Here is a 27,477-nt window from a genome sequence, read left to right as displayed (position 1 = left end):
GCGAGTGAAAGCCAGCAAGAGTGACAAGACTGTCGAGGTCTACGCATTCATGGACCCTGGCAGCTCTGCGTCATTTTGTACAGAAGCTTTGGCAAGGCAGCTGAATGTGCAAGGCAGACGCACTGATCTCATGTTGAGTACCATCAACTCCAAGGGCAAGGTGGAAAGCTACGTTCTCACAGACTTGGAGATCAGCAGCCTTGAAGACAACAACTTCATCGCATTGTCAAAGGTGTACACACAGAAGAGCATTCCTGTGTCTCAAGAGAACATTCCACTTCAGAGAGAGATTGACAAGTGGCCATACCTCAGTGAGGTCAGGCTGCCTCAGATTAATGCTGGAGTGGAGCTTCTCATCGGAACCAAAGAGTACACCATCTTGGAGCCATGGAAAGTGATCCCAAGTAAGGACAACGGACCATATGCTGTGAAAACTGCACTTGGATAGATCGGGCCGCTTAGAGAAACAGACACCGCAGCTGACGATCATGCACAGTCACATGCCTCTGTGAGCAGAATAGCCATTGACAGTGTGGAGCATCTGCTTATACAACAGTATAACCATGATTTTCCTGAACGCCACTGTGATGAAAGATCTGAAATGTCTCAAGAGGACCACAAATTCATGGAGTCTGTGTCCAGTTCTGCCCGCCTTATGGATGGACATTACTACATCGGTCTGCCAACAATAACGGTGAAGCATTGGATATGGAGACGAGTCAGAAATCCTTAGGCTGCCCACACAAAGTGCTTTAATTTAAAGAACCCCAAGAACGACATTTTGCCACTACACTAGAACATATTTTGTAATTCTTTCATGAACTAAACATGTATGACTCCTTTCTGGCCACATTTCACAGCTTTCACGTTTAACAGCTTTATGTAAATCGAGTTTGAACGGAGAAAATAGAAAAGTGTTCCGATTGTGCCAGTTCTCTACTCTCACATAGTAAACAAATGGAATGTTGGAACATCGCGCTCCACAACACAAACGCGAAAGGTCGGGTTTGCTTCATTTTTTTGATGATACGTTTTAAAGTTTTGTTGTGAAAACGGAGGGTTAGTCTACTTAACGTAACTGTGGTTCTCTGAGTATCAATGTCATAAGATGGTTCATCACATTACACATCATGACATTACATAGGCCTACAGTACGTGTACACATGTGCAGGCCAATTATAGTGGGATTCAACTTCATGTAGCCTAGGCTAGCCACCTGCAGACGTCTTAAGCTGACTGCGTAACTCTGAGATTCTGCTACGTTTTCAAACCGGAATTGTGCATATGTCATGGTTGAAAACGTCGAAGTCGAATCCCCCAAATGTTTCACAGAATTTTTTTTTTTTTTTTTTTTTTGTGGTGATGACGGTGACGAGCTCAGATCCGTGGTAGGGGTCACCTGACCGCGGTATTGCGGTAATGCGGGTACCTTCCCAGCCCTAGCCGACTTACACACACACACTCTCACACACACGAGTAGCCGACTCACACACACACACACACACACTCACACACACACACTCACACACACACACACTCACACACACATTCACACACACACACACACACACACACACACTATTTTGTTTGCGTAGCATTCGTTAATCGACTTGTGAAGCCTTCCATCACAGTGGCCACGACAGGAAGACAGCTAAGGTAGGGGTTTTCACACACACACACATTCGGATATCCTAAAAACACACCCTTCATAAAATACATATACAAATAGTTTGTTTTTGACATGAGTTTTGCTTTCGCTGTACGACAATTATTATTGCACATGAGGTTCTTGCACATGAGGTTCTTGCTCAGAACTCCAGCAATTAATGTAATTATACTCTGAAACAACATTTTGAACGTTTCTGGAAATTGACCCTAGGTTGTTTTTGCTCTGGAACGTTCCTTTAAGCTCAGTATCGAAATATTGAATCATAACTCCTGTATCATCGTATTATCTCACCATTCATGCCAATACGCCGCCCTAGTTGGTATTGTTTTTAGTATAAAGACATTTACTTAGAACTTCCTTGTGAAATCATTTGATTTGATTTAATTTATTAAGAGTTTGACTAATTTGCTGCCAGTGTGTTTACCTTGATGCGATATCTTAAAATAAGTCAAAGTCTTATTGAACTAAGTTAAAATGATCTTACAAAAGTGTTAGGTAAGACCAGGCGAAAACAATAGCAACTACATTTTTTCATCTTAGAAGCTCAGCTCTGTTCCAGAATCAGTACAACTCTGTTCCAAAATCAACACAGCTCTGTTCTAGAATCAGCACAGCTCTGTGCACTCCTCTGTTCTAGAATCAACACAGCTCTGTTCTAGAATCAGCACAGCTCTGTTCCAGAATCAACACTCTGTTCCAGAATCAGCACAGCTGTGTTCCAGAATCAACACTCTGTTCCACAATCAGCACAGCTCTGTTCTAGAATCAGCACAGCTCTATTCCAGAATCAGCACAGCTGTGTTCCAGAATCAGCACAGCTCTGTTCTAGAATCAGTACAGCTCTGTTCCAGAATCAACACAGCTCTCAGCACAGCTCTGTTTCTGAGTCAGCTGTACCTCACATGTAGTAGTACAGAGAGAGTAATGCCACTGCTACAAGAAGACATAACAGCCAATGCTCCTCACATGTGTGTGCACGTTTGTGTGCGTGTGTGTGAATCTGAGTGTGTATGTGTGTGTGTATCTGTGTATGCTCACTGTGTTCTTGTGATATCAGGATGTTCCAGAAACTCTCACTCTCTCAAACACCCCCTCATCTGAGTCACAACTGCAGAACTGACCTCCACACACACACACATACACACACACACACACACACCTCTGCTAAACTTAGCTCTTAGCAACAGCCAGATTCACTCTGCCTCAGTTAGCATCCAGCCACTATAACTCAGACAGCATCTAGCCACTATAACTCAGCAACTAGCCACTCTCACTCAGTTAGCATCTAGCCACTCTCACTCAGTTAGCATCTAGCCACTCTCACTCAGCATCTAGCCACTCTCTCTCAGTTAGCATCTATCCACTATAACTCAGCATCTAGCCACTCTCACTTAGCATCTAGCAACTCTCTCTCAGTTAGCATCTAGCCATTCTCTCTCAGTTAGCATCTAGCCACTCTCACTCAGCATCTAGCCACTCTGACTCAGTTAGCATCTAGCCACTCTCTCTCAGCATCTAGCCACTCTCTCTCAGTTAGCATCTAGCCACTCTCACTCAGTCAGCATCTAGCCACTCTCTTTCAGTCAGCATCTAGCCACTCTCACTCAGTTAGCATCTAGCCACTCTCACTCAGTTAGCATCTCTCAGTCAGCATCTAGCCACTCTCTCTCAGTTAGCATCTAGCCAATCTCTCTCAGTCAGCATCTAGCCACTCTCACTCAGTTAGCATCTAGCCACTCTCACTCATCATCTAGCCACTCTCTCTCAGTTAGCATCTAGCCACTCTCACTCAGTTAGCATCTAGCCACTCTCTCTCATTTAGCATCTAGCCACTCTCTCTCAGTTAGCATCTAGCCACTCTCTCTCAGTTAGCATCTAGCCACTCTTACTCAGCATCTAGCCACTCTCTCTCAGTTAGCATCTAGCCACTCTCACTCAGTTAGCATCTCTCAGTCAGCATCTAGCCACTCTCTCTCAGTTAGCATCTAGCCACTCTCTCTCAGTCAGCATCTAGCCACTCTCACTCAGTTAGCATCTAGCCACTCTGACTCAGTTAGCATCTATCCCCTATAACTCAGCATCTAGCCACTCTCACTCAGTTAGCATTTAGCCACTCTCACTCAGTTAGCATCTAGCCACTCTCACTCAGCATCTAGCCACTCTCTCTCAGTTAGCATCTATCCACTATAACTCAGCATCTAGCCACTCTCACTTAGCATCTAGCAACTCTCTCTCAGTTAGCATCTAGCCATTCTCTCTCAGTTAGCATCTAGCCACTCTCACTCAGCATCTAGCCACTCTGACTCAGTTAGCATCTAGCCACTCTCTCTCAGCATCTAGCCACTCTCTCTCAGTTAGCATCTAGCCACTCTCACTCAGTCAGCATCTAGCCACTCTCTTTCAGTCAGCATCTAGCCACTCTCACTCAGTTAGCATCTAGCCACTCTCACTCAGTTAGCATCTCTCAGTCAGCATCTAGCCACTCTCTCTCAGTTAGCATCTAGCCAATCTCTCTCAGTCAGCATCTAGCCACTCTCACTCAGTTAGCATCTAGCCACTCTCACTCATCATCTAGCCACTCTCTCTCAGTTAGCATCTAGCCACTCTCACTCAGTTAGCATCTAGCCACTCTCTCTCATTTAGCATCTAGCCACTCTCTCTCAGTTAGCATCTAGCCACTCTCTCTCAGTTAGCATCTAGCCACTCTTACTCAGCATCTAGCCACTCTCTCTCAGTTAGCATCTAGCCACTCTCACTCAGTTAGCATCTCTCAGTCAGCATCTAGCCACTCTCTCTCAGTTAGCATCTAGCCACTCTCTCTCAGTCAGCATCTAGCCACTCTCACTCAGTTAGCATCTAGCCACTCTGACTCAGTTAGCATCTATCCCCTATAACTCAGCATCTAGCCACTCTCACTCAGTTAGCATTTAGCCACTCTCACTCAGTTAGCATCTAGCCACTCTCACTCAGCATCTAGCCACTCTCTCTCAGTCAGCATCTAGCCACTCTCACTCAGTTAGCATCTAGCCACTCTGACTCAGTTAGCATCTAGCCCCTATAACAAAGATTGTTAAGGCGGAGCAAGATATTTCATCAGGAGGCACTTCCGGAAACCCGTATCGCACGAGGGGGGGGGGGGGGGGTCAAAATCCCCCTTTATGCAGAGCAGAGGCAGCGACCGCTCCATTGAAGTCTATGGGCATAGCTCAGAACTTCACCACATATGCTAAGGTCTTGGTTCTATAGAGTTAGGAATGTGACTTTCGTGCACGTTTTCATGATCCTCAAACTCTTCTGAACATTTCAGGTACATTTTTAGCATTTTTAAACATTCCAGTCCGGAGAAAATCAACCTTATATCAGGTGTGCACCGGTTATTTATGCCGTTGCTGTTGGCCGGTTGCAACGTACACTCGTCAATAAGTCATCGACACGCCTCTTTATGCAGACAGGATTCGATCCCCATTTCGCGCCCATAGACATGAACTACGACGAAGTATCTTGCTCCGCCTTAACAATCTTTGCCTATAACTCAGCATCTAGCCACTCTCTCTCAGTTAGCATCTAGCCACTCTCACTCACTCATTCAGTTAGCATCTAACCACTATAACTCAGTTAGCATCTAACCACTCTCACTCAGTTAGCATCTAGCCACTCTCACTCACTCTCTCAGTTAGCATCTAGCCACTCTCACTCAGTTAGCATCTAGCCACTCTGACTCAGTTAGCATCTAGCCACTATAACTCAGCATCTAGCCACTCTCTCTCAGTTAGCATCTAGCCACTCTCACTCAGCATCTAGCCACTCTCTCTCAGTTAGCATCTAGCCACTCTCACTCACTCTCTCAGTTAGCATCTAGCATGTCTTTCTTGAATTTGGATAGCTTTGTCCAGCAAGGACCGTAACTCCGAGGGGAACATTCGGAATCATAGTGGAGAGTTCTAGAAGCTCTGACAGCAATGGTCACCATGGCTACATCGGCTCAGAATGTTGGATGTAGGGATGTACTGAAGACATCAACTCACTGATATGTTAACTTTTTAAACATCTAGCAAGACTTCAGGCATTTCTAATGAGCATGTTTGTGTGTTTGTGTGTGTGTGTGTGTATGTGTAGTGGTGGTGTGTGTGTGTGTGCATGTGTGTGCGTGTGCGTGCGCGCGCGTGTGTGTGCATGTGTGCGTGTGTGTGTGTAGTGGTGGTGGTGTGTGTGTATGTGTGTGTGTGTGTGCGTGCATGTGTGTTTATGTGTGTGTGTGTGTAGTGGTGGTGGTGGTGTGCGTGTGTGTGTGTGTGTGTGTGTGTAGTGGTGGTGTGTGAGTGCGTGTGCTCTGACCTTCTGTGCCATGGTCATGGCGGAGCCTCCGTGGATGCCCAGGATGGGCATGAGCGTGTGGGCGGAGACGAAGTCCAGCAGCTGGGCGAGGGCCTCCTGGTCCCCGTCGTCTCCGAACACTAGGCCGTGCAGCGGCTGCCGGCCCATCACCTCGCACAGGCCACTGAGCACACTCCGTGGATCGGTCCGGTTCAGCCGCACGGCCGACACCTGGGCCTCCACGCGCCCGTCGCCCCCGGCAACGCGGCCCGCACGCGTCATCAGCTCCGTCTCCCAGGACGAGGAGGACGAGGACGAGGAGGACGACGCCGGACGCGACTGGCCCAGGATGACCGCCACCTGCAGCGCGGCCGGCCGCTGGGCCGCCAGGCTCGCACACACACACGCGCACACACACACACACACACAGAGCAGACGCACGCGCAGCACGGCTGCCTCACCCATCATGCAACTCAGCCAGCCCTGGAGAAAGAGAGAGAGAGAGAGAGAGAGGGAGGAAGAGAGAGAGAGGGAGAGAGGTAGAGAAGGGAAAAAGAGGTGTATAGAGAAAGCAGGAGATAAGAGAGAAAGAGAGGGAGAGGAAGGGATAGAGGGAGAGGGAGGTAGAGAAGGGAGAAAGAGGTGTATAGAGAGAGCAGGAGATAAGAGAGGGAGGTGTAGAGGGAGAGAGAGAGGGATGGAAAGAGCAGGAGAGAAGGGAGAAAGAGAGGAAGGGATAGAGAGAGAGGTAGAGAAGGGAGAAAGAGAGGGGAGACAAGAGAAAAAGGTTCTAGAAGTCTGTGTGCATGTGTGACCTGTAAGGTTCTAGAAGTCTTTGTGCATGTGTGACCTGTATAGAAGTCTGTGTGCATGTGTGACCTGTAAGGTTCTAGAAGTCTTTGTGCATGTGTGACCTGTAAGGTTCTAGAAGTCTTTGTGCATGTGTGACCTGTAAGGTTCTAGAAGTCTGTGTGCATGTGTGACCTGTATAGAAGTCTTTGTGCAAGTGTGACCTGTAAGGTTCTAGAAGTCTTTGTGCATGTGTGACCTGTAAGGTTCTAGAAGTCTTTGCATGTGACCTGTAAGGTTCTAGAAGTCTGTGTGCATGTGTGACCTGTAAGGTTCTAGAAGTCTTTGTGCATGTGTGACCTGTAAGGTTCTAGAAGTCTGTGCATGTGTGACCTTTGTGCATGTGTGACCTGTAAGGTTCTAGAAGTCTGTGCATGTGTGACCTGTAAGGTTAAGTCTGTGCATGTGTGACCTGTAAGGTTCTAGAAGTCTGTGTGCATGTGTGACCTGTAAGGTTCTACAAGTCTATGTATAGCATAGTGGCTAAGGAACTGCTAGCATGCAGTAGCCTGAAAAGTTATGGGCACAATATGCACTATATAAATAAAGTTGACTTGAAATACCCAGCTTTGACCGCTGTGCCCTTGAGCAAGGCTCTTAACCCTGGGGCCAGCGGTCCTTGTAATATAACCGACATCAATCCTTTTGGATAAAAGCGTCCGGTAAACAATCAATCCTTTTGGATAAAAGCGTCCGGTAAACAAATAAAAGCGTCCGGTAAACAAATAAAAGCGTCCGGTAAACAAATAGATGTAAATGTGTCTTCATTCCTTTAAGTGTAGTAGTCAATCGTTGAAATCAGTCAGTCCACTTATTTAGAACCAGGTGTAAGTAAATAACATCTTCACCCCCTGAAACACACACAAACAACACAATTTGTCTTTACCCTTGATGTTATATGTGAAGGAGTTATTAGAAAGAGAGAGAGAGGGAGAGAGAAAGAGAGAGAGAGAGAGAGAGAAAGAGATGCATGTTTTCTGATTGCCAGTTCTCAAGCAGGATGCTCCAGATCCAGACCTGCGCGGGAAGACAAACACACACACACACACACACGTGTGCACACACACACGCACACACACACACACACACACACACACACACACACACACTTCCAAGATGTGTATGGACAACGTGACTGCACCCAGCCAAAACTGTTCCGGTTCCCTCGCGGCTCGCATTACCGCAGACACCCATGGCATCGCAGCGCCCCCTGTCCTTCGCGCTCCCTCCCTGCGTCGCGCTCCTTCGCGCCGTCTCTCGCACACGCTCTCTGATTCTTACCTTTCTTGTCACGGAGTGTGGGAAGCCTTGGCGGTGGCTTGGCGCGCGGCTTTGACATGTTGTGAATCCGGTGGAATCGGCTGCTTGTCCTCCGCGGGCACGTCCTGAGATGGAGAGCGCGCTCCCTCGCGCATCTTTAGAGTGTCCTCCGTCACAAAACTCGCGAGCTCACAACTTCTGCAACACAATGGCTTTAACTTACAACTCGGTATTGAAGAAAGAAAAGAACATCTAATGTCCTCACAAAAAAAATCACTCGAGGAGCACATTATCATTATTATATTTTCAGTGTGTGTGTGTGACTGTATGCATGTGTCTTCCCCTTTCTTGAGGTAAAATTAACGACTCTAAGAGCTCCCCATCTATGTCATGAAACAGGTGCGCTCGAGCGCACACAGGCATACACACAATTCCGAGTATGAAAAGCCGATACATGTTAATAGTGTTTTGTTTTTATAGAGCCTGTGAGCGCGCGCGCGCGCATGTGTGTGTGTGTGTGTCCGCGCGTGTGTATGTGTGTGTGTGTGTCTGTGTGTGCTGTGTGTGTGTCTGTGTGTGCTGTATTCCCCTCACGCGCGAGGTTTTGTCTGTAACGGCTCAGCGTATATAGGGCGCCGCGCGCAGCAGGTGTTGCGAGTGAAGGCAAATCACTTCCCTTTCTTCTCCCCTCTTTCCATTCGTTTCATTCTATTCTCCTCGAGAAAAATCTTTCCTCTGTTCTCTCCTTCTGATCTCTCCTGACGCTGCCTTCAGCTCTGACCGCGAACCAGACGGAAGATCCATCAAATATTTAAGAACATTTTTTTTAAGAACAATAATAAAATCAATAAAACACGGAGAAACTCACCCACTTTTCATGCCGGGAGCATTCCACACGCACCTCAGATCACATATCCATCGCCTGAGGTAAAGCTTGGCAAGTCCAATTTAAATCCTTCAAGCCCTCGGTGTCCGTCAGGCGCACGGGCTCTCTCGGTGCCCTTAACATGAATGGATCCGATTGTTTTTTTTTTGGGGGGGGGGGGGGGGTGGGGAGGATTGGGGTGCCTCGCGCCGGTACCGCAGTGGGGTTCGCTGGTGAACAGGTTTCTCTTGCCTCACGAGCGGCAGGGGATTCCTTCAAGATGTGTGTCGCTTTACGAAAAAAAAAAAAAAACCTAAACAAACAGAAAATCCTCCCGCGAGCTTCCCCAGGATCAATAAGACAACACTACAAGTAAACGAACCCTCTCAGTTGTGTTGTTGTGTTGATGTAGCGTGAAATTCTCGCTGGAAAAACGTCGACAAGGCGCCAACGTCTCCGAGCGCGTTTCTCCTCTTGCGCTGCATTGAGATGGAGCCGCCAGTAACTCCCACGCGCTCCGCGGCAAAACCCGATTTCAAATGAGGCCGTTTTAATTAAAGGTAAACATATGTTCTTATGGGTAGCGCGGCTGTGTGAGTTAGTGAGATTGTAAGTCTGTGTGTGTGTGTGTGAGAGGGAGAGAAAATGAGAGAGAAGGTGGAGGGAGTGACTTAAGTCTGTGGGTTGTTTTATCGTTTCTCCTTAATCAATTTGAAGCTTTATCCCAAACGTCCTGTTGTGACGTGGACGTGGACAAGGGCGAGTGAAGAGATACCTGCCTACCATCAACTTTCAGCTCTTTTAGTTCAGTCCGCTTCTACCCGCACACTGGGAAATGATACGGAACATTACACACACACACACACACACACGCACACGCACACACACACTCACACACACACACACGCACACGCACACGCACACACACACACACACACAGGGATGATGATGAAAAGCGTGCTGCTTCCATGTGCAGTTCGTCGCGTCAGTGCCTCTTGGTAAGGCGGGAACTCCAGTGATGATGCTGAAACCTAAACACGCACACACACTCTTCCTCACACACACACACACACACACTCTTCCTCACACACACAGACACACACAGAGAGAGAGAGATAGACATACATGCGTGTACACACACACAGACACTGCAATTGATAATCCCCTCTCCCCTGAAATATTCTCAGTGGTGGTCAAACTGCAGAGGTCATTCCCAGTGATGGCCAAACTGCAGAGGTCATTCCCAATCATATGTTCTTGTCTTTCATGTGTGTGTGTTTTGGAGGGGGGGGGGATTATGTCCGTGTGTGTGTGTGTGTGTGAGGAAGAGTGTGTGTGCGTGTGTGTGTTTGTGAGGAAGAGTGTGTGTGCGTGTGTGTGTATGTGTGTGTGTGTGCATGTGTGTGTATGCATGCGTTTGTGTGTGTGTGTTTCTGTGTGCATGTGTAGTTAGTCATGTGTGTGTGTGTGTGTGTAGTTAGTCGTGTGTGCGTGTGTAGTTAGTAATTGATAACAGATTGTTAATTGGCACTACAGACGTCCAGCTAGGCCTCTGGGGAGGAGAATATAGCACGTGCACACACACACACACACACACACACACACACCAGCACTTACAGTACACACACCAGCACTTACACACACTTTTTAACATCTAATTACTGTTAATGAGGATATCCTAGCCATTCCCCTTCTCCTCTCTTCCTCTCCTCCCCACACACACATTCACACACACGCACGCACGCACACACACACACACACACACACCTGTAGGTGGACAAGGTTGGCCACATTTGCCTCTGTTCAGAGATGATGTAATTAAAATGCAATTAATTAAATAACAAGGCTGCAAGCTTAGACCACATGAAGGTAGTTCTTTTTTACAAATGAAAAAGACCTTTCTCCCTCTCTCTCTCCCTCTTTCTCTCCCTCTCTCTCACACACACACATACACACACACATGCACGCACACACACTCACACTCACAAACAATTCTCCCGTCACACACACACACACACACACACACATAATGTTCCTGTAACAATACGCACACACACATTCCTCTGACAGCTGATCATACAGGAGGAAGATTATGTAAGTACAAAGACAGGCAAGTTACGTAATGACAGATAACTAACAAATATCATTTATCTACCTTTTATCACACACACACACCAGCACACACTTCCCTCTCTCTCACACACACATCCCTCTCTCTCTCACACACACACACACACACACACACAATCTCTCCCTCTCTCTCTCCCTCTCTCTCTCTGTTTCTCTCTCTACACATCTTGTTGCTTCTATCACTCTCTCTTTTCTTTCTATTTCTCATGAGAGATAGACAGAGTGTGTGTGTGTGGGTGTGTGTGGGTGTGCGTGTGGGTGTCTGTGTCAGTGTGTGTCTGTGTGTGTGTGTGTGTGTGTGTGAGAGAGAGAGACAGAGAGAGAGAGACATAGTGTGTCTATGTGTGTGTGAGAGAGAGGGAGAGAGAGAGAGAGTGAAGATGGTCCAGGAGAAGATTACACAAGTCCTCCAAAAACATCATGTGGGTTATTCCAGTCTCCATGGCAACTCACTTCTCACAGTGACACCACTTTTGTTATCAAACACCAGCTACACACACACACACGCACACACACACACACACTGCACACACACACATACATACAGACACACACACAAACACACTATACACACAAACACTGCACACACACACACAGTCACATGAAGATACATAGATGAGGGGAGTAGTAGAGTGGGTGAATGGTGGAGAGAGGGAGGGAGGGGAAGAGAGAGAGGGGGATGAATGGAGAAGAGAGGGAGGGAGGGGAAGAGAGAGGGGGATGAATGGAGGAGAGAGGGAGGGAGAGAAAGAGAGAGAAGGAAGAGAGGGAGATGGGGTGATGGAGAGAGAGAGGGATGGATGGAGGAGGGAGATAGAGAGTGTGTGTGAGCAATTTCTTTCATATACTAAACCTATTAATATATCCATATGCTATATGCTACTAAACCTATTAATATATCCATATGCTATGCTATATGCTACTAAACCTATTAATATATCCATATGCTATATGCTACTAAACCTATTAATATATCCATATGCTATACTAAACCTATTAATATATCCATATGCTATATGCTACTAAACCTATTAATATATCCATATGCTATATGCTGTACTAAACCTATTAATATATCCATATGCTATATGCTACTAAACCTATTAATATATCCATATGCTATATGCTATACTAAACCTATTCATATATCCATATGCTATATGCTACTAAACCTATTCATATATCCATATGCTATATGCTACTGAACCTATTAATATAACCATATGCTATATGCTACTAAACCTATTAAAGCCCCCCTGTGTAACGTTTTCAGTTGTTTGTTAACTAAATCAACATTTACCATTCATAAATGTGGCCTCATTCATGTTTAATTATGACCACCACCAATTCGAAGCATACCTATTGGCTTAGAAATCCTCATTTAAATCTACATAGCACAGGGGCGACTAGCCGTGTACATGCGCCATGTTAAAATACCGGTGGCCAGCAAGGGACATAACATGCGAATACAGCTCAGTCTTTGGCGTCTGGATGCATAGAAAAACATTAGCTTGGATTCATCTGCAGAATTTCCCTACATTTAGCAATGTAAGTTACGAGCCCATTTTCTACAAGTCATATCTTCCTAATAGTCCGACATTGACATTGTATTTTCCAACGAAATAAATAAAGAGAAATAACTTTGTTCATGATCTGTCACCAACTCACTTGATCTCTAGTTTCTAGACCCAGAGACAGTTGACAACCTAACCTAACATAGTTATGCTAGGACTAATAGACCACAAAGTTGCTGAACGTGTTATTTCAGTTTAGTTTGCAACAATATAGTTTAACCAAAGTCTTTAGCTGCAGTTTATATCCATATGATATATGCTATACTAAACCAATTAATATATCCATATGCTATATGCTACTAAACCTATTGATATATCCATATGCTATATGCTATACTAAACCTATTCATATATCCATATGCTATATGCTACTGAACCTATTGATATATCCATATGCTATATGCTACTAAACCTATTCATACATCCATATGCTATATGCTACTGAACCTATTAATATAACCATATGCTATATGCTACTAAACCTATTAATATATCCATATGCTATATGCTACTAAACCTATGAATATATCCATATTCTATATGCTACTAAACCTATTAATATATCCATATGCTATATGCTACTAAACCTATTAATATAGTATATCTATATGCAATAGTAAACCTATACATAGGCTTTACAAACCCTATACAAAACCATATTAATACATAAGCTTTACAGACCCTATACAAAACCCTTTTCATATATACATAGGCTTTAGAAACCCTATACAAAACCATATTAATACATAGGCTTTACAACCCCTATACATACAATACCAGCCACAAGTTTGGACACCCATGCTGAAGTTGAGTAAAAAGAGAAATAATAAATCATCTTTTGGAAATTGATCTTGCCTTAATAAAAATAGTGAGTGTCCAACCTTTAAGGACACCAATATTCTTTGTGAATGAATGATGTATTGTAAATAGATACATGTTCTTCCTTAAAATAAGTAAGGACACCCCTATGTTAAATCCCCATAGAGGCAGGCAGATTTGTATTTTTAAAAGCCAGTTATTTCATGGATCCAGGATACTATGCATCCTGATAAAGTTCCCTTGGCCTTTGGAATTAAAACAACCCCACACCATTACATAGCCTTCACCAAACCTAGAGGTTGGCATGGTGTTATTTCAGTTAGCCCAATAGCTGGTTTGATTTGCATTGATAGATGATATTGTGGAAAGTACCCCATGCCAATCGTGAGATATGGTGAAGGGTATGTGATGATGTGGGGCTACTTTATCTGTGTTCTTAGAACTTTTGTGTCCGAATGCACCTAATGTAGCTCTGCTAAAGTCTCTAATACCACTAAGTGTTCATATCAGCCCTCATATTCAGATGCTAAAGTCTCCACTAAGTGTTAATATCAGCCCTCATATTCAGATGCTAAAGTCTCCACTAAGCGTTTATATCAGCCCTCATATTCAGAGTCTATTCAACAACTCCAAGTTGTTCAGAATTCAGCTGCCGAGCATATAACTAAGACCCAGAGGTGTGATCACATCACTCCAGTTTTAGACTCACTGCACTCACTCCCAGTATGTTTAGATTTCAAGATTCTTCTAATTACTTATACAACTCTTACATGGTCTCTTATAAAGCAGCAGGCCTACATGGTGTCTCTTATAGAGCAGCAGGCCTACATGGTCTCTCTTATAAAGCACCAGGCCTACATGGTCTCTGTAGTGTCCTTTTGTAAGCACTACATTGTGACGCCAAGACGGTGTTTCAATTGTTTAAGAGACGGTTTATTCCAATGTTCCATTAAACTTAAAGTTTCTTCCAGTTTCCAAAGTTCATCATCATATCATAAAACGTCCATTTCCAAGTTTCCAATACAAAAATACCGTTCAGAAAACTACATAAATAAATATGCTACATTGAAAAACGCTTTCCTGCTGGCGTCTCTCTGTCCCTTTCCAAAAGCCCACAAGCCTCATGCTCCATGTGAGCTCTTTGTTCCAAAGAAAAGAAAACGCTGGCTGATTATTCACCTGGGCCAATTAAGCCAGGTGCCCAGGTGAATCACCAGCCAGGCTACCAATCCAATGTGCAGGGACAAATAAAAAGAAAATACCAAAACAAAACCCAAGAATGACATCACCCCCCTTAGTGCTACTGGCTAAGGACACAGGTACAATAACAACATCACCCTTAGTGCTACTGGCTAAGGACACAGGTACAATAACAAGATCATCACCCTTATTGCTACTGGCTAAGGACACAGGTACAATAACAAGATCATCACCCTTATTGCTACTGGCTAAGGACACAGGTACAATAACAAGATCACCCCCTTATTGCTACTGGCTAAGGACACAGGACACAGCGGAAGCCTCCCATTGCACATGCAGTTTCTAGCTCCTTGTACAAGGACATTGCATCGTTCTCGGTTGCCACTGATTTTAAGCAGTCATCGACATAAAAATTGGACTTAATTGTCTCCATTGCTTCCACAGAGAAGAGATCTTTGAAGTCCTCTGCTGTCTGTCTGAGTGCGAAGCTGGCACAGCTTGGTGAAGATGTTGCACCAAATATGTGCACGGTCATTCTGTACTGTCTGAGTGGTTGACTTGTGCCACCGTTTGGCCACCAGAGAAAGTGCAAGAAGTTGACATGTTTCTCAGCTACCCTCACCATGGTATTCCAGAAAGGAGGTTTAACAAACACTGAGATAAAACTTAACCTCTGGGTTGTCTGAACCTGTGGCGACTAAACCCGAGCTGTCGGTTCCAAAACACCGGTTACCAGTTAGTTCAATCAACCCTGTGTTAGATAACCTAGAGTTGTGCGCGTTCACGGCGAACTTATAAAGGCATCATCTATTTAGAGTCGAAACCATGAGTGAAACCGGCGAAACGAAGAGCACCGTATTTTTCAGAGGCGGAGTAGTCGAGGCTTACGAGGAGGAGAGAACTGTAATAACAAAAAAAAGAGCAATACTTAAGCGCCTGCAGCCGAGACCTTGCTTGGCAGAGAATAGCCTAACTGACCGTGTAAATGCGTACGTTTAGGATAGCCTATTTAATGTCAAAAGCACAATTAAATAATTCACTGGACATCACGTATTGTATTGACTGCTTTGAATGAGGCTTTCTTAAACTAGCCTACCTTGTCACAGATTGAGTGGGCCATAGAATTCTTTGAGAATCCCAAATGTAATTTTCTATTTTAACACGGGTTCTGCAGCTGTGGGCCAAGTTAAACTTTTCCGCTCCATCATCGGAAGGGTGAATGTCGGAAGGCATTGGTAGCCTATAACCATGCCTGACAACATGCATACCCGGCTGAGCTGTACAGCTATATTTAAACTTATTTATCAATTTTCTATAGGCTATGTTTCCCCTTTTTTGTACTGTACTTGTTTTAATTATATCTTCAATGTGTCCGAGATGTTGTTTGTCCATCTGTCTGGTGAGCCAAACACAAATGTCCACTATGGTGTAGGATAGATTTATTTTATTCTATTCTAATCCACCATGCTGCTTTTAAAGTAGCCTATATTTAGGATTCAGCTGAAAAACTCTAGCGCTCTTGAAAAACTCGTTTGGAAAAGAATGGATAGGCTTTCATGTGATGTCGTGGTCTTATCGCCCTCTCACGGTGAATTGCACGGATGAATATTACATGATTTTGTGCTTCTTTGTCAATCGGACCTTCGTCAAAATGAAACGCCATTGTGTGACACTGTTCACTTTAGGACATAACCTGAACAAAACCTACCCCCTACCAGGTTAAGTTCAGAGCCTATGTTACCATAGTTACTTACATAGCCTGATCATATTTGAGCGTTCTGGAACTGAAATCCCAGGTTTACCGCTAACTCTGTGTTAACATACCCAGTTAAGCCAGTAAACCTGCTTTCTGGAATACCCCTCGGGTCTAGCATTGCCCTGCACTACTTGTCAACAAAGTCCACTAGGTCTTTGTAGGTCACTTGTTCATCCTTGTCATGTAGGGCACACACATGTCCACGCCACTTGTCTCTCGGTCTGTAGGGGAGTTTAGACCTGTCTGAGGTTGGTGGAATTCTCTAATTCCTTTAGGCCATTTACACCCTGCATGGTATGATAGCAGCTGTTTAAAAACTGAGCGTAAGACCTCAGCCCATTGCCATCTTCAGGTTTTATGACTGGCCAATTCAATGCCTTAGTCATGAAAGCAGATGCTATTTTGCGGCGGTTTCCAAACTGGTTTTCAAGTTGCTTTTTTGCTTCTTTGAAGTCTACTTTTGGGTCCATGTGCAAAAAACTGCTTATAAGATCTCTAGTTTGGCCCTTGGTATATTGCTGCAGGTAGTAAAGACGGTCTGCCAGACTAGTTGTGTGCCTTTCTACACACTGTTCAAATGCCTTGATAAACGTTCAAAATTCTAGTGCATCTCCATCAAAAATTGGCACATTCCTATCTGGCAACAAAGACAGTGTTTGTTGTTTAACAAGTAATTCAGTTATTTCCGTTTGCCTTTTTAAAACGTCAGCAATTTGGTTGTTGTCACCAGCAGCATGAACAGACTTTTGTACACTGTAAAACCGAACAGTACAAGTAAAACAATGTTTTTGATTTGTACACACTCAAAAATGGAAAAAAGTTAATAGTACTCTAATCGTCTGTGTTACTTGAACAAATTTGAACTTTTAAGTTGACAGCACTCATCCGCTTTAAGTCATTTGAAAAAATAGAAAGCGTGGGAAACTTCCCTACGCAAATTGTAGCAAATTTGTAGGCGGATCTTCCGTGGAACTTGTGTACAGCACCAACTAGCCAACGCCGAGTGACAAGGGACGCCGGCAACGGTCGACCACCAGATGACAAGAGACGAGAACAAGAGCAGTGAAAATAGACAACGAGAGAGGAGACGACGAGAAGAGAGAAAAACCGCAATTAAACGTAAGTGGAAAAGTGAGGTGCATGTTGACCCTAAAGCACGTCCTTTATCATATTGTTTAAAAACCCGAATGTTTGAAAATATTGTCTTAGGCTACGTGACGTAACTTTATCCAGTTAGAACTAGCTAGCACTAGCAGCTAAGAATTTGGCTGCTCTATGCCAGCACTTGCTGGATCAGCCAGCGATCTAACTCAATTTGCCAATGTGAGTACTAAAAATATGAACTAATTAACCCCCGTTAGCACTATTTAACACAATAGTTTGGAAGTGCAAGCTTTGTGGTGCACTGCTTGATAACAGGGCACAGGTCCTGCAACATTATAGTTTACAGCATGTTAGCAATGTTTCCTCCATTAATGTTAGTCCACTGTCATGTTACTGACTGTCTGCACATTTAAGTCAGTAGCCTTCTGTTTCAGTAGCCATTCATTTGACACGGTCACACACAGTTCATGCTCAGTCAGAATGTGTATTATTCGCATGTCAGCTGTGTAGGTGAAAACAACCATTTAATGTGCAAACTGTTCTCGGCCATTTAAGGATGCATTTAAAGTGGCATTTAAAGCGACATCATGAGATGGTGGATTGTCCTAATAGAGATTGGCAGTATGTTCAAATGTGTATTCGTCCTTCAATTCACAGATTCAGAAGTTGATGCAAACAACATTGGCATTGAGAAGGAAGAAGATCATATCAGACGTCCTTCCCCGCAGACATAGCCTATTGGTTCGGTGGTGGCCTGCAATCATGTTGGAATCCCAGGTAAGCATTTCTTTTGTACAAATACTTGGAATAGATTCATTTCATGTGTGGTTCTGACCAAATGTGTTTTAAATCTTTACACCCCTCCCCCCTATTTTGAGTTTTTGCTCCAAATTGCACACCGCCTACTAACAATGGCCCTGTTTCCACACACTCTGACTTATATTCAAGTGCTTGACCCCCTTTGAAAGCAGAGGTCTTGTAGATTACAACTCCTCCATGGACTTAAGATGAAAAGAATGCTTTGGTTTCAGAAGCTGTACTATCAAAGAAAGGTAATCCTATTGAATTGCATGTTGTAGTTATTAACTGGCTTGACTCCATGTTTTCTCATGCAGGGATCCTCAGATGTAAATATCCGACGTGCTGTGGCGCTCCGTGGCCTTCCTTTCTACCTCCATGAGGATGATGCCACTTTTCTAAAGACATGGGATTTAAGTAAGTATGTTTTCTATTGACATGACAGTTAAAGCGTAACTGTGGCATTAAGCGACCCATGGCCTGTTGTTTCGAGGTCAACGCATGCTATTAGAATGAAAAACAATGAGAAAATTGAGTACAACATAAAGCAAATACTGGTCCAGCAGCTTAAATGGATGGTTCAGGATTTTGGACATAGGACCTAATTTCCAAGTTAGCAAGTGTGATATTTATCAGTGGAGACCGTTTTTAACACGTTTCATCCAGTCCTCGTCTATTCAGGCGTTATATTTATTTGCCTCGGTGTACTATAAAGTGGGTAAGACTGTTTTTAGTGGCAGGCTTACACATACTGTTGACTCGCGCCAGCCTAGCACCTGCGAACTCTGCAACTAGAAGGACTGGATGAAACTTGTTGAAAACGGCCTCCAATTTGTGTTTTTATCTTGGATCTTGGCACAAGGGATTATAACACCTAATCCTGTGTATTAATGTAATATCACACTTGGTAACTTGGAAATGAGGTCCTATGTCCAAAATCCTGAGCCACCCCTTTAAACTAACCTAACAAGGCATTTGAACTGAACTGAAACTAAAGCCAAATTCCCTGGTAGGTTATCAATAGCTGCTGGGCCACTACTCAGTCTATGTTGCACCAATTTTTAAAATTCTTTTAATTTTATTCTTACGAACAGCCGTGACCTCGAACAACAGGGCTATGTGACGAATAACGCTTGAGTTAAATTTCAAGCTTTTGTTTTTCTGTTTGTTTTTTCACCAAGAAACTCCAGGGAAGTTACTTAGTATTATTTCAAGTAATTATTTCAATAATGCAACTGCCCTGGAAAAGTTTGAAGATAAAATGTTAAACTTAATATGACATGGTATCACTTGACATGTAATGCCTATTAGATATTCAATTAACACACAATTGTTCTTTGTTCATTTCTTCAGGTCTCTCAATCGGAGTTCCCAGATATTGAGGACCTTACTGTTGAACTCATTCTGATCAGCACGAACAGTGCAAATGCATCCCTCTGCCCAAAGAAGACTCCTGTTGTTTTGGATTGAAATGATTGTTGAATTTCCTAGCATTGGTCAGGCATTTGTCATAAAGTATCTATCTATCTATCTATCTATCTATCGATATATCTATCTAGTCTTTATGCCCTTGATCTAAACTGTGTTTATTTGAATTTAGCCTCCACTACAGCCCTGTTCTGAACTCCAACCTGTATTTGTTTCCATGGTTTACATGAAAATAAAAGATTAAGAAGAATTTCACTGGCCTTTGTCAACCTTTTTAATAATTTTCTTTCAAGTCCTTAGTTGAAACTAATCAAAATGGACAAGTTTGTTCAACTTTCTGGAAATTAAAACTTTTAAGTTTTAAATTTAATTTAAAGAATTGGTTGAAGCAAAATGAAATATTTCAGGCTGACATCAATAAATCCAATTAAGCTATCTAAGCTTAATTTTATTAATTACCGTGAACTCATGTAGTTGATGTTTCTTTAACTTAAAAAAACCTTGTTGAACACACTCAAAATTTGCTAGTGAAGACTAATTAAAAAAGGTAAGTTTCTTTGACTTAGCAAAACCGAGTTACTATTACTTAAATTTTTTTGTGTAATCGGTTTCACCAATTTTTTTGAGTTCAATTAACTTGTCGGGTTTTACAGTGTACATGAGCTGTTTGACTTTGGGGAGTTATTGGTGTCTGAACTGGTTGTTTCACTGGCCTCTGTGCTGTTGTGGGCATTTTATATTCGGTCGGTGTATCATATTGATATTGATAGGCGCCAATATGTGAGCGTCTTTCATCCGACTCACGCAATGCATTTGCCCTTGCTTCTGCAGCAGCCAACTCACATTCCATGTCAAGTTTTTCTCTGCGCGCTTTTAATTTGGCCTCCTCAATATCCAGTTCTAATTTTTCATTTAATGCTTTACTTTTTGCTTTCAATGCTGCGCAGTCTGCCTCTGCGCGCTGCCAGTCTGCCACTACAGGCTGCGCGTTAGACCGTCTGGATGCAACACTCCCATATTCGCTAGGAGCTTTGCTCTTTTCCCTTTGACCAGTTTGAGATACACTGTCTTCTGGGACTACCAGATCTTCTTCCTCCTGTACTTTTTCCTGCACTTCATCACTGTCCATTGCCGTAACGCCTTCCAGAAATGCGCTGAAACTGGTAGATTTCGGGATAAACCAATCAACTTGATCAGCCTCTCTCTCGAATTCATCCTTCATCAAACTTTGCACTGTGGCTTGCAATTCTTTAAACTCATTAAAGCTTCTTTCAAAAATGTCAATTTGCTTTAGCACATTTTCTCTTTCTTCTCCAGCAGTAATTAAAGCATCAATTTAATTTCTTTTCCTTTTCAAATATCCAAGTTTTCCTCTTCGACTGCCTATTAACTGTAAAAGTTTCCTTTCGGCTTCCATGTTCTGTTGTTTTACTAAATGCTGTTCTTCTGTGCTCGGTTCCTCTTCTACTGGGTCTGCCATGCTCAATACAAACTCAAAAAGGTATTCACTTAATCAACTCAAAAAAGTTCAAAATCAGTTCTGTAAGTCTTAAGTCCCTGAACACAAAAATGGCAACGTTCCAAACCCAAAGCGCAAAGTCTTTGTGAGCGCGGAGGCCCGTGTGTGCAGAGCCTTTTTATACTCACTCCACCGGTGCAACTGATGAGTGCAGTCTTTGCCATTTCTAATTATGCATCCAATGCAGACGTTTTTCAAACTATGTAGTGTCCTTTTGTAAGCACTACATTGTGTCACACTTCCAAAAATATACATCAACAAAACCAACTGCCAGGCCAAAAAGAAAATACCAAAACAAAACCCAAGAATGGCTCCTACAGTCTCTTATAAATCACCAGGCCTACATGGTCTCCTATGAAGCAGCAGGCCTACATGGTCTCTTATAAAGCAGCAGACCTATAAAGCAGCAGGCCTACATGGTCTCTTATAAAGCAGCAGGCCTACATGGTCTCTCTTATAAAGCACCTACATGGTCTCTTATAAAGCAGCAGGCCTACATGGTCTCTCTCTTATAAAGCAGCAGGCCTACATGGTCTCTTATAAAGCACCTGCATGGTCTCTTATAAAGCAGCAGGCCTACATGGTCTCTCTCTTATAAAGCACCAGGCCTACATGGTCTCTTATAAAGCACCAGGCCTACATGGTCTCTCTTATAAAGCACCAGGCCTACATGTAAAGCACCAGGCCTACATGGTTTCTTATAAAGCAGCAGGCCTACATGGTCGCTCTCTTATAAAGCACCAGGCCTACATGGTCTCTTATGAAGCAGCAGGCCTACATGGTCTCTTATAAAGCAGCAGGCCTACATGGTCTCTTATAAAGCACCCACATGGTCTCTTAGAAAACAGCAGGCCTACATGGTCTCTTATAAAGCAGCAGGCCTACATGGTCTCATATAAAGCACCAGGCCTACATGGTCTCTTATAAAGCACCAGGCTTATAAAGTAGCAGGCCTACATGGTCTCTTATAAAGCACCAGGCCTACATGGTCTCTTATAAAACAGCAGGCCTACATGGTCTCTTATAAAGCACCTACATGGTCTCTTATAAAGCAGCAGGCCTACACCAGGCCTACATGGTCTCTTATAAAGCAGCAGGCCTACATGGTCTCTTATAAAGCAGCAGGCCTACATGGTCTCTTATAAAGCACCTACATGGTCTCTTATAAAGCAACAGGCCTATATGGTCTCTTATAAAGCACCAGGCCTACATGGTCTCTCTTATAAAGCACCAGGCCTACATGGTCTCTTATGAAGCAGCAGGCCTACATGGTCTCTTATAAAGCACCTACATGGTGTCTCTTATAAAGCAGCAGGCCTACATGGTCTCTTATAAAGCAGCAGGCCTACATGGTCTCTTATAAAGCAGCATTACATTATGTCATACTGATTATGATGAAGGGAGATGGAGAGATACAGTGTAGAGAGAGATGGAGGGATACAGGGTAGAGAGAGATGGAGAGATACAGGGTAGAGACAGATGGAGGGATACAGTGTAGAGAGAGATGGAGGGATACAGGGTAGAGAGAGATGGAGGGATACAGGGTAGAGAGAGAGATGGAGAGAAATGGAGGGATGGAGGTGTAGAGGTATGTGTGCAGTAGTAGAGAGAGAAAGTTAAGTAGGTGAGTGTTTTTTTTCTGCTGATGTGGTGTGTGTGTGTGTGTGTGTGTGTCTGTGAATGGGGTCAGGTCAGGGGTGAGTGTGCCATGCTGAGATCATAAAAAGACTTTTGTTCTGTCAGATGGAGCCCGCGAGCTGTGTGTGTGTGTATGTGTGTGTGTGTGTGTGTGTGTGTGCATGTGTGTGAGTGTGTTTGTGTATGTGTGTGTGTGTGTGTGAGAGAGAGAGAGAGAAAGATATATAGAGTGTGTGTGTGTGTGTGTAAGAGAGAGAGAGAGTTTGTTTTTGTAAGACAAAAAGATAGAATCAGTGTGTGTGTGTGTGTTTGTGTGTGAGAGAGAAAGAGTGTGTGCACATCCGTGTGTATTAGAGGGAAGAGAATTTCCATTTATGTGCAACACAACATGGAAGCCTAAAGCTATGGATGTGTGTGTGCGTGTGTGTGTGTGTGTGTGTGTGTGTGTGTGTGTGTGTGTGTCCGCACGTGCGAGTGTGCTTGTATGCGTGTGTGTATGTGTGTGTGTGAAAACAACAATACACCATGACATTAATAACAATACTCCTAAAGTGGTAGCTGAACATACGCTTGGTATTATTGTGTGTGTGTGTGTGTGTGTGTGTGTGTGTGTGTGTGTGTGTGTGTGTGTGTGCGCGCGCTTCTTCAGTGTGCTTCCATCTCCCACTGCAGCGCTACAGCTCCCCCTAGTGACCAGTACTGGTACTGCACGCACACTCACACCAAGTGCTCTGGGAAACAGACATTCTCATTCAGTGCTGTAGATGAGCCTAGAGTGCACTGCACATGGGACCAAATGATGAGATTAAAGACAGCAAGGGCTGTGTGTGTGTGTGTGTGTGTGTGTGTGTGTGTGTGTGTGTGTGTGTGTGTGGTGTGTGTGTGTGTGTATGTGTGTGGTGTGTGTTGTATTGGTGGTACGTACGTAAGTAAGTAAGTCAAATTTATATAAGCACATTTATAGGAGCAGTAAGAATATGTGCAGTATGTATAGATATGTGCAATATAGACAGATATGTGCACTAACATTACGTATGGGATAGTGCAATAGAACACTATGGGTGGGATAGGGTGCAGTAGAACACTATGGATCGGAAAGGGTGGTGCAATAGAACACTATGGATGGGATAGGATAGTGCAATAGAACACTATGGATGGGATAGGGTAGTGCAATAGAACACTATGGGTGGGATAGGGTAGTGCAATAGAACACTATAGATGGGATAGGGTGCAGTAGAACACTATGGATGGGATAGGGTGCAATAGAACACTAAGGGTGGGATAGGGTAGTGCAATAGAACACTATAGATGGGATAGGGTGCAGTAGAACACTATGGATGGGATAGAGTGGGATAGGGTAGTGCAATAGAACACTATGGATGGGATAGGGTGTAATAGAACACTATGGATGGGATAGGGTGCAGTAGAACACTATGGATGGGATAGGGTGCAGTAGAACACTATGGATGGGATAGGGTAGTGCAGTAGTGTTTTGCAGTACAAATACTTAGAAATGTCTTTCTGCAGGTCTTGTGTGTGTGTGTGTGTGTGTGTGTGTGTGTGTGTGTGTGTGTGTGTGTGTGTGTGTGTGTGTGTACAGTCTTTCTGCAAGTCTGTTGTTGGAAAACATGAACCATGTGGAATCTTTATGTTGTTAGGGCACAAATGATGTGTTGACTGCAATGTGTGTATGTGTGTGTGTGTTTGTGTGTGGCATGTGGGATCTTTATGTTGTTACTGCACGAATGATGTGTTGACTGCAATGTGTGTGTGTGTGTGTGTGTGTATGTGGCAGTCTACCTGCATAGTTCACCTGAGGCCTGCCGGCTCTCACCTTTAACTCTCTCACCTGTCTCTCTCTCTCTTGCTGTATGTGTAAGAGAGTGTGTGTGTGTGTGTGTGTGTAAGAGTGTGTGTGTGCGTGTGTGTGTGTGTGTGTAAGAGTGTGTGAGTGTGTGTGTGTGTCTGTGTGTGTGTGTGTGTGTGTTTGTGTGTGTGTGTTGTTGATCTCAACTGACTCCACAGCGCCCCCCTATTGCGCTCTAGTGAAACCGTGGTCAGATGATGAACTGCAGCGAACCCTGCTGACAGGAGCTCCACAGCGCCCCTGTGGTCAGATGATGAACTGCAGCTAACCCTTGATGGTAATTTTGATACCACAGATGAATGAAGACCTAGTCAGACCAATGGTAGGGGGGGGGGGGGGTTAGGAACAGAGTTTTATTTACAACGATGCACAATGATGCGACAACATGACTTCACCTAAAGATCCACCAGCTGCTCTAACTAGACGAGGAGATAATTATAGAGTTGAAGCACACAACAGCAGGGGCGGACTGGGACCAAAAATCGGTCCTGGCATATTTGTCCCAAGCGGCCCTGAAATCAGTCGGCACACCTAATTAAATACAAAATCTTTGCATTACCCTTAAATATGCATATATTTTCAACTGTCATGGAGCACTGAAAGTGATGTAGCCTAGGCCTCATGGGTTATCTCTTTGACTGATCAGAGGTAGGCATGGAGCATATGATCTCCATATTCAAGTAGGCTAACAAGCAATTATTAAAGAAGAGTTTCTGCTTGAATTCAAAGTATCATTTCAAATTATTCAATGGGCTACAATTGACAGCAGCACCAAAAATTACTGAAGCCTATGTGTAAAGAGTTAAATTACCCAGATTGTCTTAGACATTAATGTAATTTATACCAGTTATCACTGTAGGACAACTGAAACAACATAAAATAAACAGGGCTGTTGCTGGAAATATTTTATTCCTGTAGGTTATACTACCTACCTACACTGCTGGTACATTTTGTAACAGTTCAGCTACATGAACTAATTATCTTTAGTATCTTCCAGTAGCCTATCGTAAAGGTTATATATACTGTAGCTTAGTTGGCTTGTGCATGACGTGACGTTTTGTAACCTACATTTCCGTCAGTCTACAGTCTTTTAGCCCTTCTTTACCATGATAACCCTTCTCTACTTTGAGAGACCAACCACCACTCATGCCATCGATGTTGAATTTTGGGCGTCTGACGGAAACTGATCAATCTGACCAACAATTAACGTTGATTTGACACTATTTTGCTGTCCGGGTTTGCAAATCATTCATTTAGAACATTTAAGTTGCGCTATTTGTTATTATAATCACAGCACGGCCTTACTATGTTGTCTAAGACCAAAGAGATTGTTGTTGACTTCCGGAGAGGTCACACCCAACACCTGCCACTGACCATTGACGGTGCTGTGGTGGAGAGAGCGAGCAGCACCAAATTCCTGGGGGTGCACATCAGCGAAGACCTCTCCTGGACCACCAACACTGCATCACTGGCGAAGAGAGCTCAGCGCCGCCTGTACTTCCTGCGGAAACTCAGGCGAGCAAGTGCTCCACCAGCCATCATGACCACATTCTACCGAGGCACCATTGAGAGCATCCTCTCCAGCTGTATCGCTGTGTGGGGCGGAAGCTGCACTGAATACAACAGGAAAGCCCTGCAGCGCATAGTGAACACAGCTGGAAGGATTATTGGTGCTTCACTCCCCTCCCTGAAGGACATTTACACCACCCACCTCACCCGCAAGGCGACCAAAATTGTGAGTGATGCAAGTCACCCCGCTCACAATCTGTTCGATCTACTGCCCTCTGGGAAGAGGTACAGAAGCCTGCGCTCCCGCACTACCAGACTCACCAACAGCTTCATACACCAAGCTGTAAGGATGCTGAACTCTCTCCCTCCTCTCCCCCCTCCACCCTCAGCTACATAACATCCTGGACATTGGACCCACAATGGCCGCGTGCACTACTCCACTTGCACACTTGCACACTTGTACACTTTACAACTTGTTGTTGTTGTCCTGAAAACACAACACATCTGCTGCTCTTACATAACTTGCACCACTATGTCACTTTCTTTCTTACTTAGGTCAAACAGAACTACCCAAGCCTTTTATTGGCCTGACTTTGCACTAGTATTTTATTGACTGTCTATGCACAATTTCAACCAAATTTTGCTGCTCTTATTTTTTTTCATTATTATATGTGCCCTCTTATTTACTTACTTTTTTGTTTACTTGAATGTTATGTTTGTCTGTGGACTTAAATTGGTAAAATATGTCTTGTCTTCACCGTGGGATAGTGAGAAACGTAATTTCGATCTCTTTGTATGTCTGGAACATGTGAAGAAATTGACAATAAAGCTGACTTTGACTTTGACTTTGACTTTGTCATTACCATTACATTACATTATCGCAATTAATAAGTCATCATAATCATCAGCATCCCAGCCTACCTGCTCCACCACTGAGTTCTTATCATGTAGCCTCAACTAGGCTCGCACTCTCCACCTGCTCACTGTCCCTTGCTCTGTATGCTTGCTTACATCCTCGTTCAAACTCAACGAACTTCAACATGTTGCTGACATATGCTAGCCTACTTGCAATATTGTATTTTTGAAGCTTCTACATTGGTGTTAATTTTGCACAATTGTCACTACCGGCACCCACCGCAATTTCGTGTAGGCAACTTCGATTAACTTTAGATGCACTC

General features: G+C 43.8%; 2 protein-coding genes across 3 annotated transcripts in view; both read right to left on the bottom strand.

The window, feature by feature from the left end:
* The window catches only part of grin2ab (glutamate receptor, ionotropic, N-methyl D-aspartate 2A, b), a 92,317-nt gene extending 83,238 nt beyond the window's left edge, over positions 1-9,079 (bottom strand). The window contains exons 1-3 of one of the 2 annotated variants that reach the window (XM_042104018.1): positions 8,961-9,079; positions 8,114-8,290; positions 6,005-6,466 (exon numbers count right to left, since the gene is read on the bottom strand). In XM_042104018.1, the coding sequence (XP_041959952.1) occupies positions 6,005-6,451 (447 nt within the window). In that variant the 5' untranslated portion in view covers positions 6,452-6,466; positions 8,114-8,290; positions 8,961-9,079. The remainder of the gene's footprint in view (positions 1-6,004; positions 6,467-8,113; positions 8,291-8,960) is intronic. The other variant, XM_042104019.1, reaches the window with a different exon arrangement.
* LOC121718522 overlaps positions 1-27,477 on the bottom strand; it is an 823,508-nt gene that overhangs the window by 382,041 nt on the left and 413,990 nt on the right. The window lies entirely within an intron of this gene.

Source organism: Alosa sapidissima, chromosome 9 (assembly GCF_018492685.1).
Source record: "Alosa sapidissima isolate fAloSap1 chromosome 9, fAloSap1.pri, whole genome shotgun sequence".
In the NCBI taxonomy this organism is placed as follows: domain Eukaryota; kingdom Metazoa; phylum Chordata; class Actinopteri; order Clupeiformes; family Clupeidae; genus Alosa; species Alosa sapidissima.
This window is presented reverse-complemented; position numbering and strand designations above follow the sequence as displayed.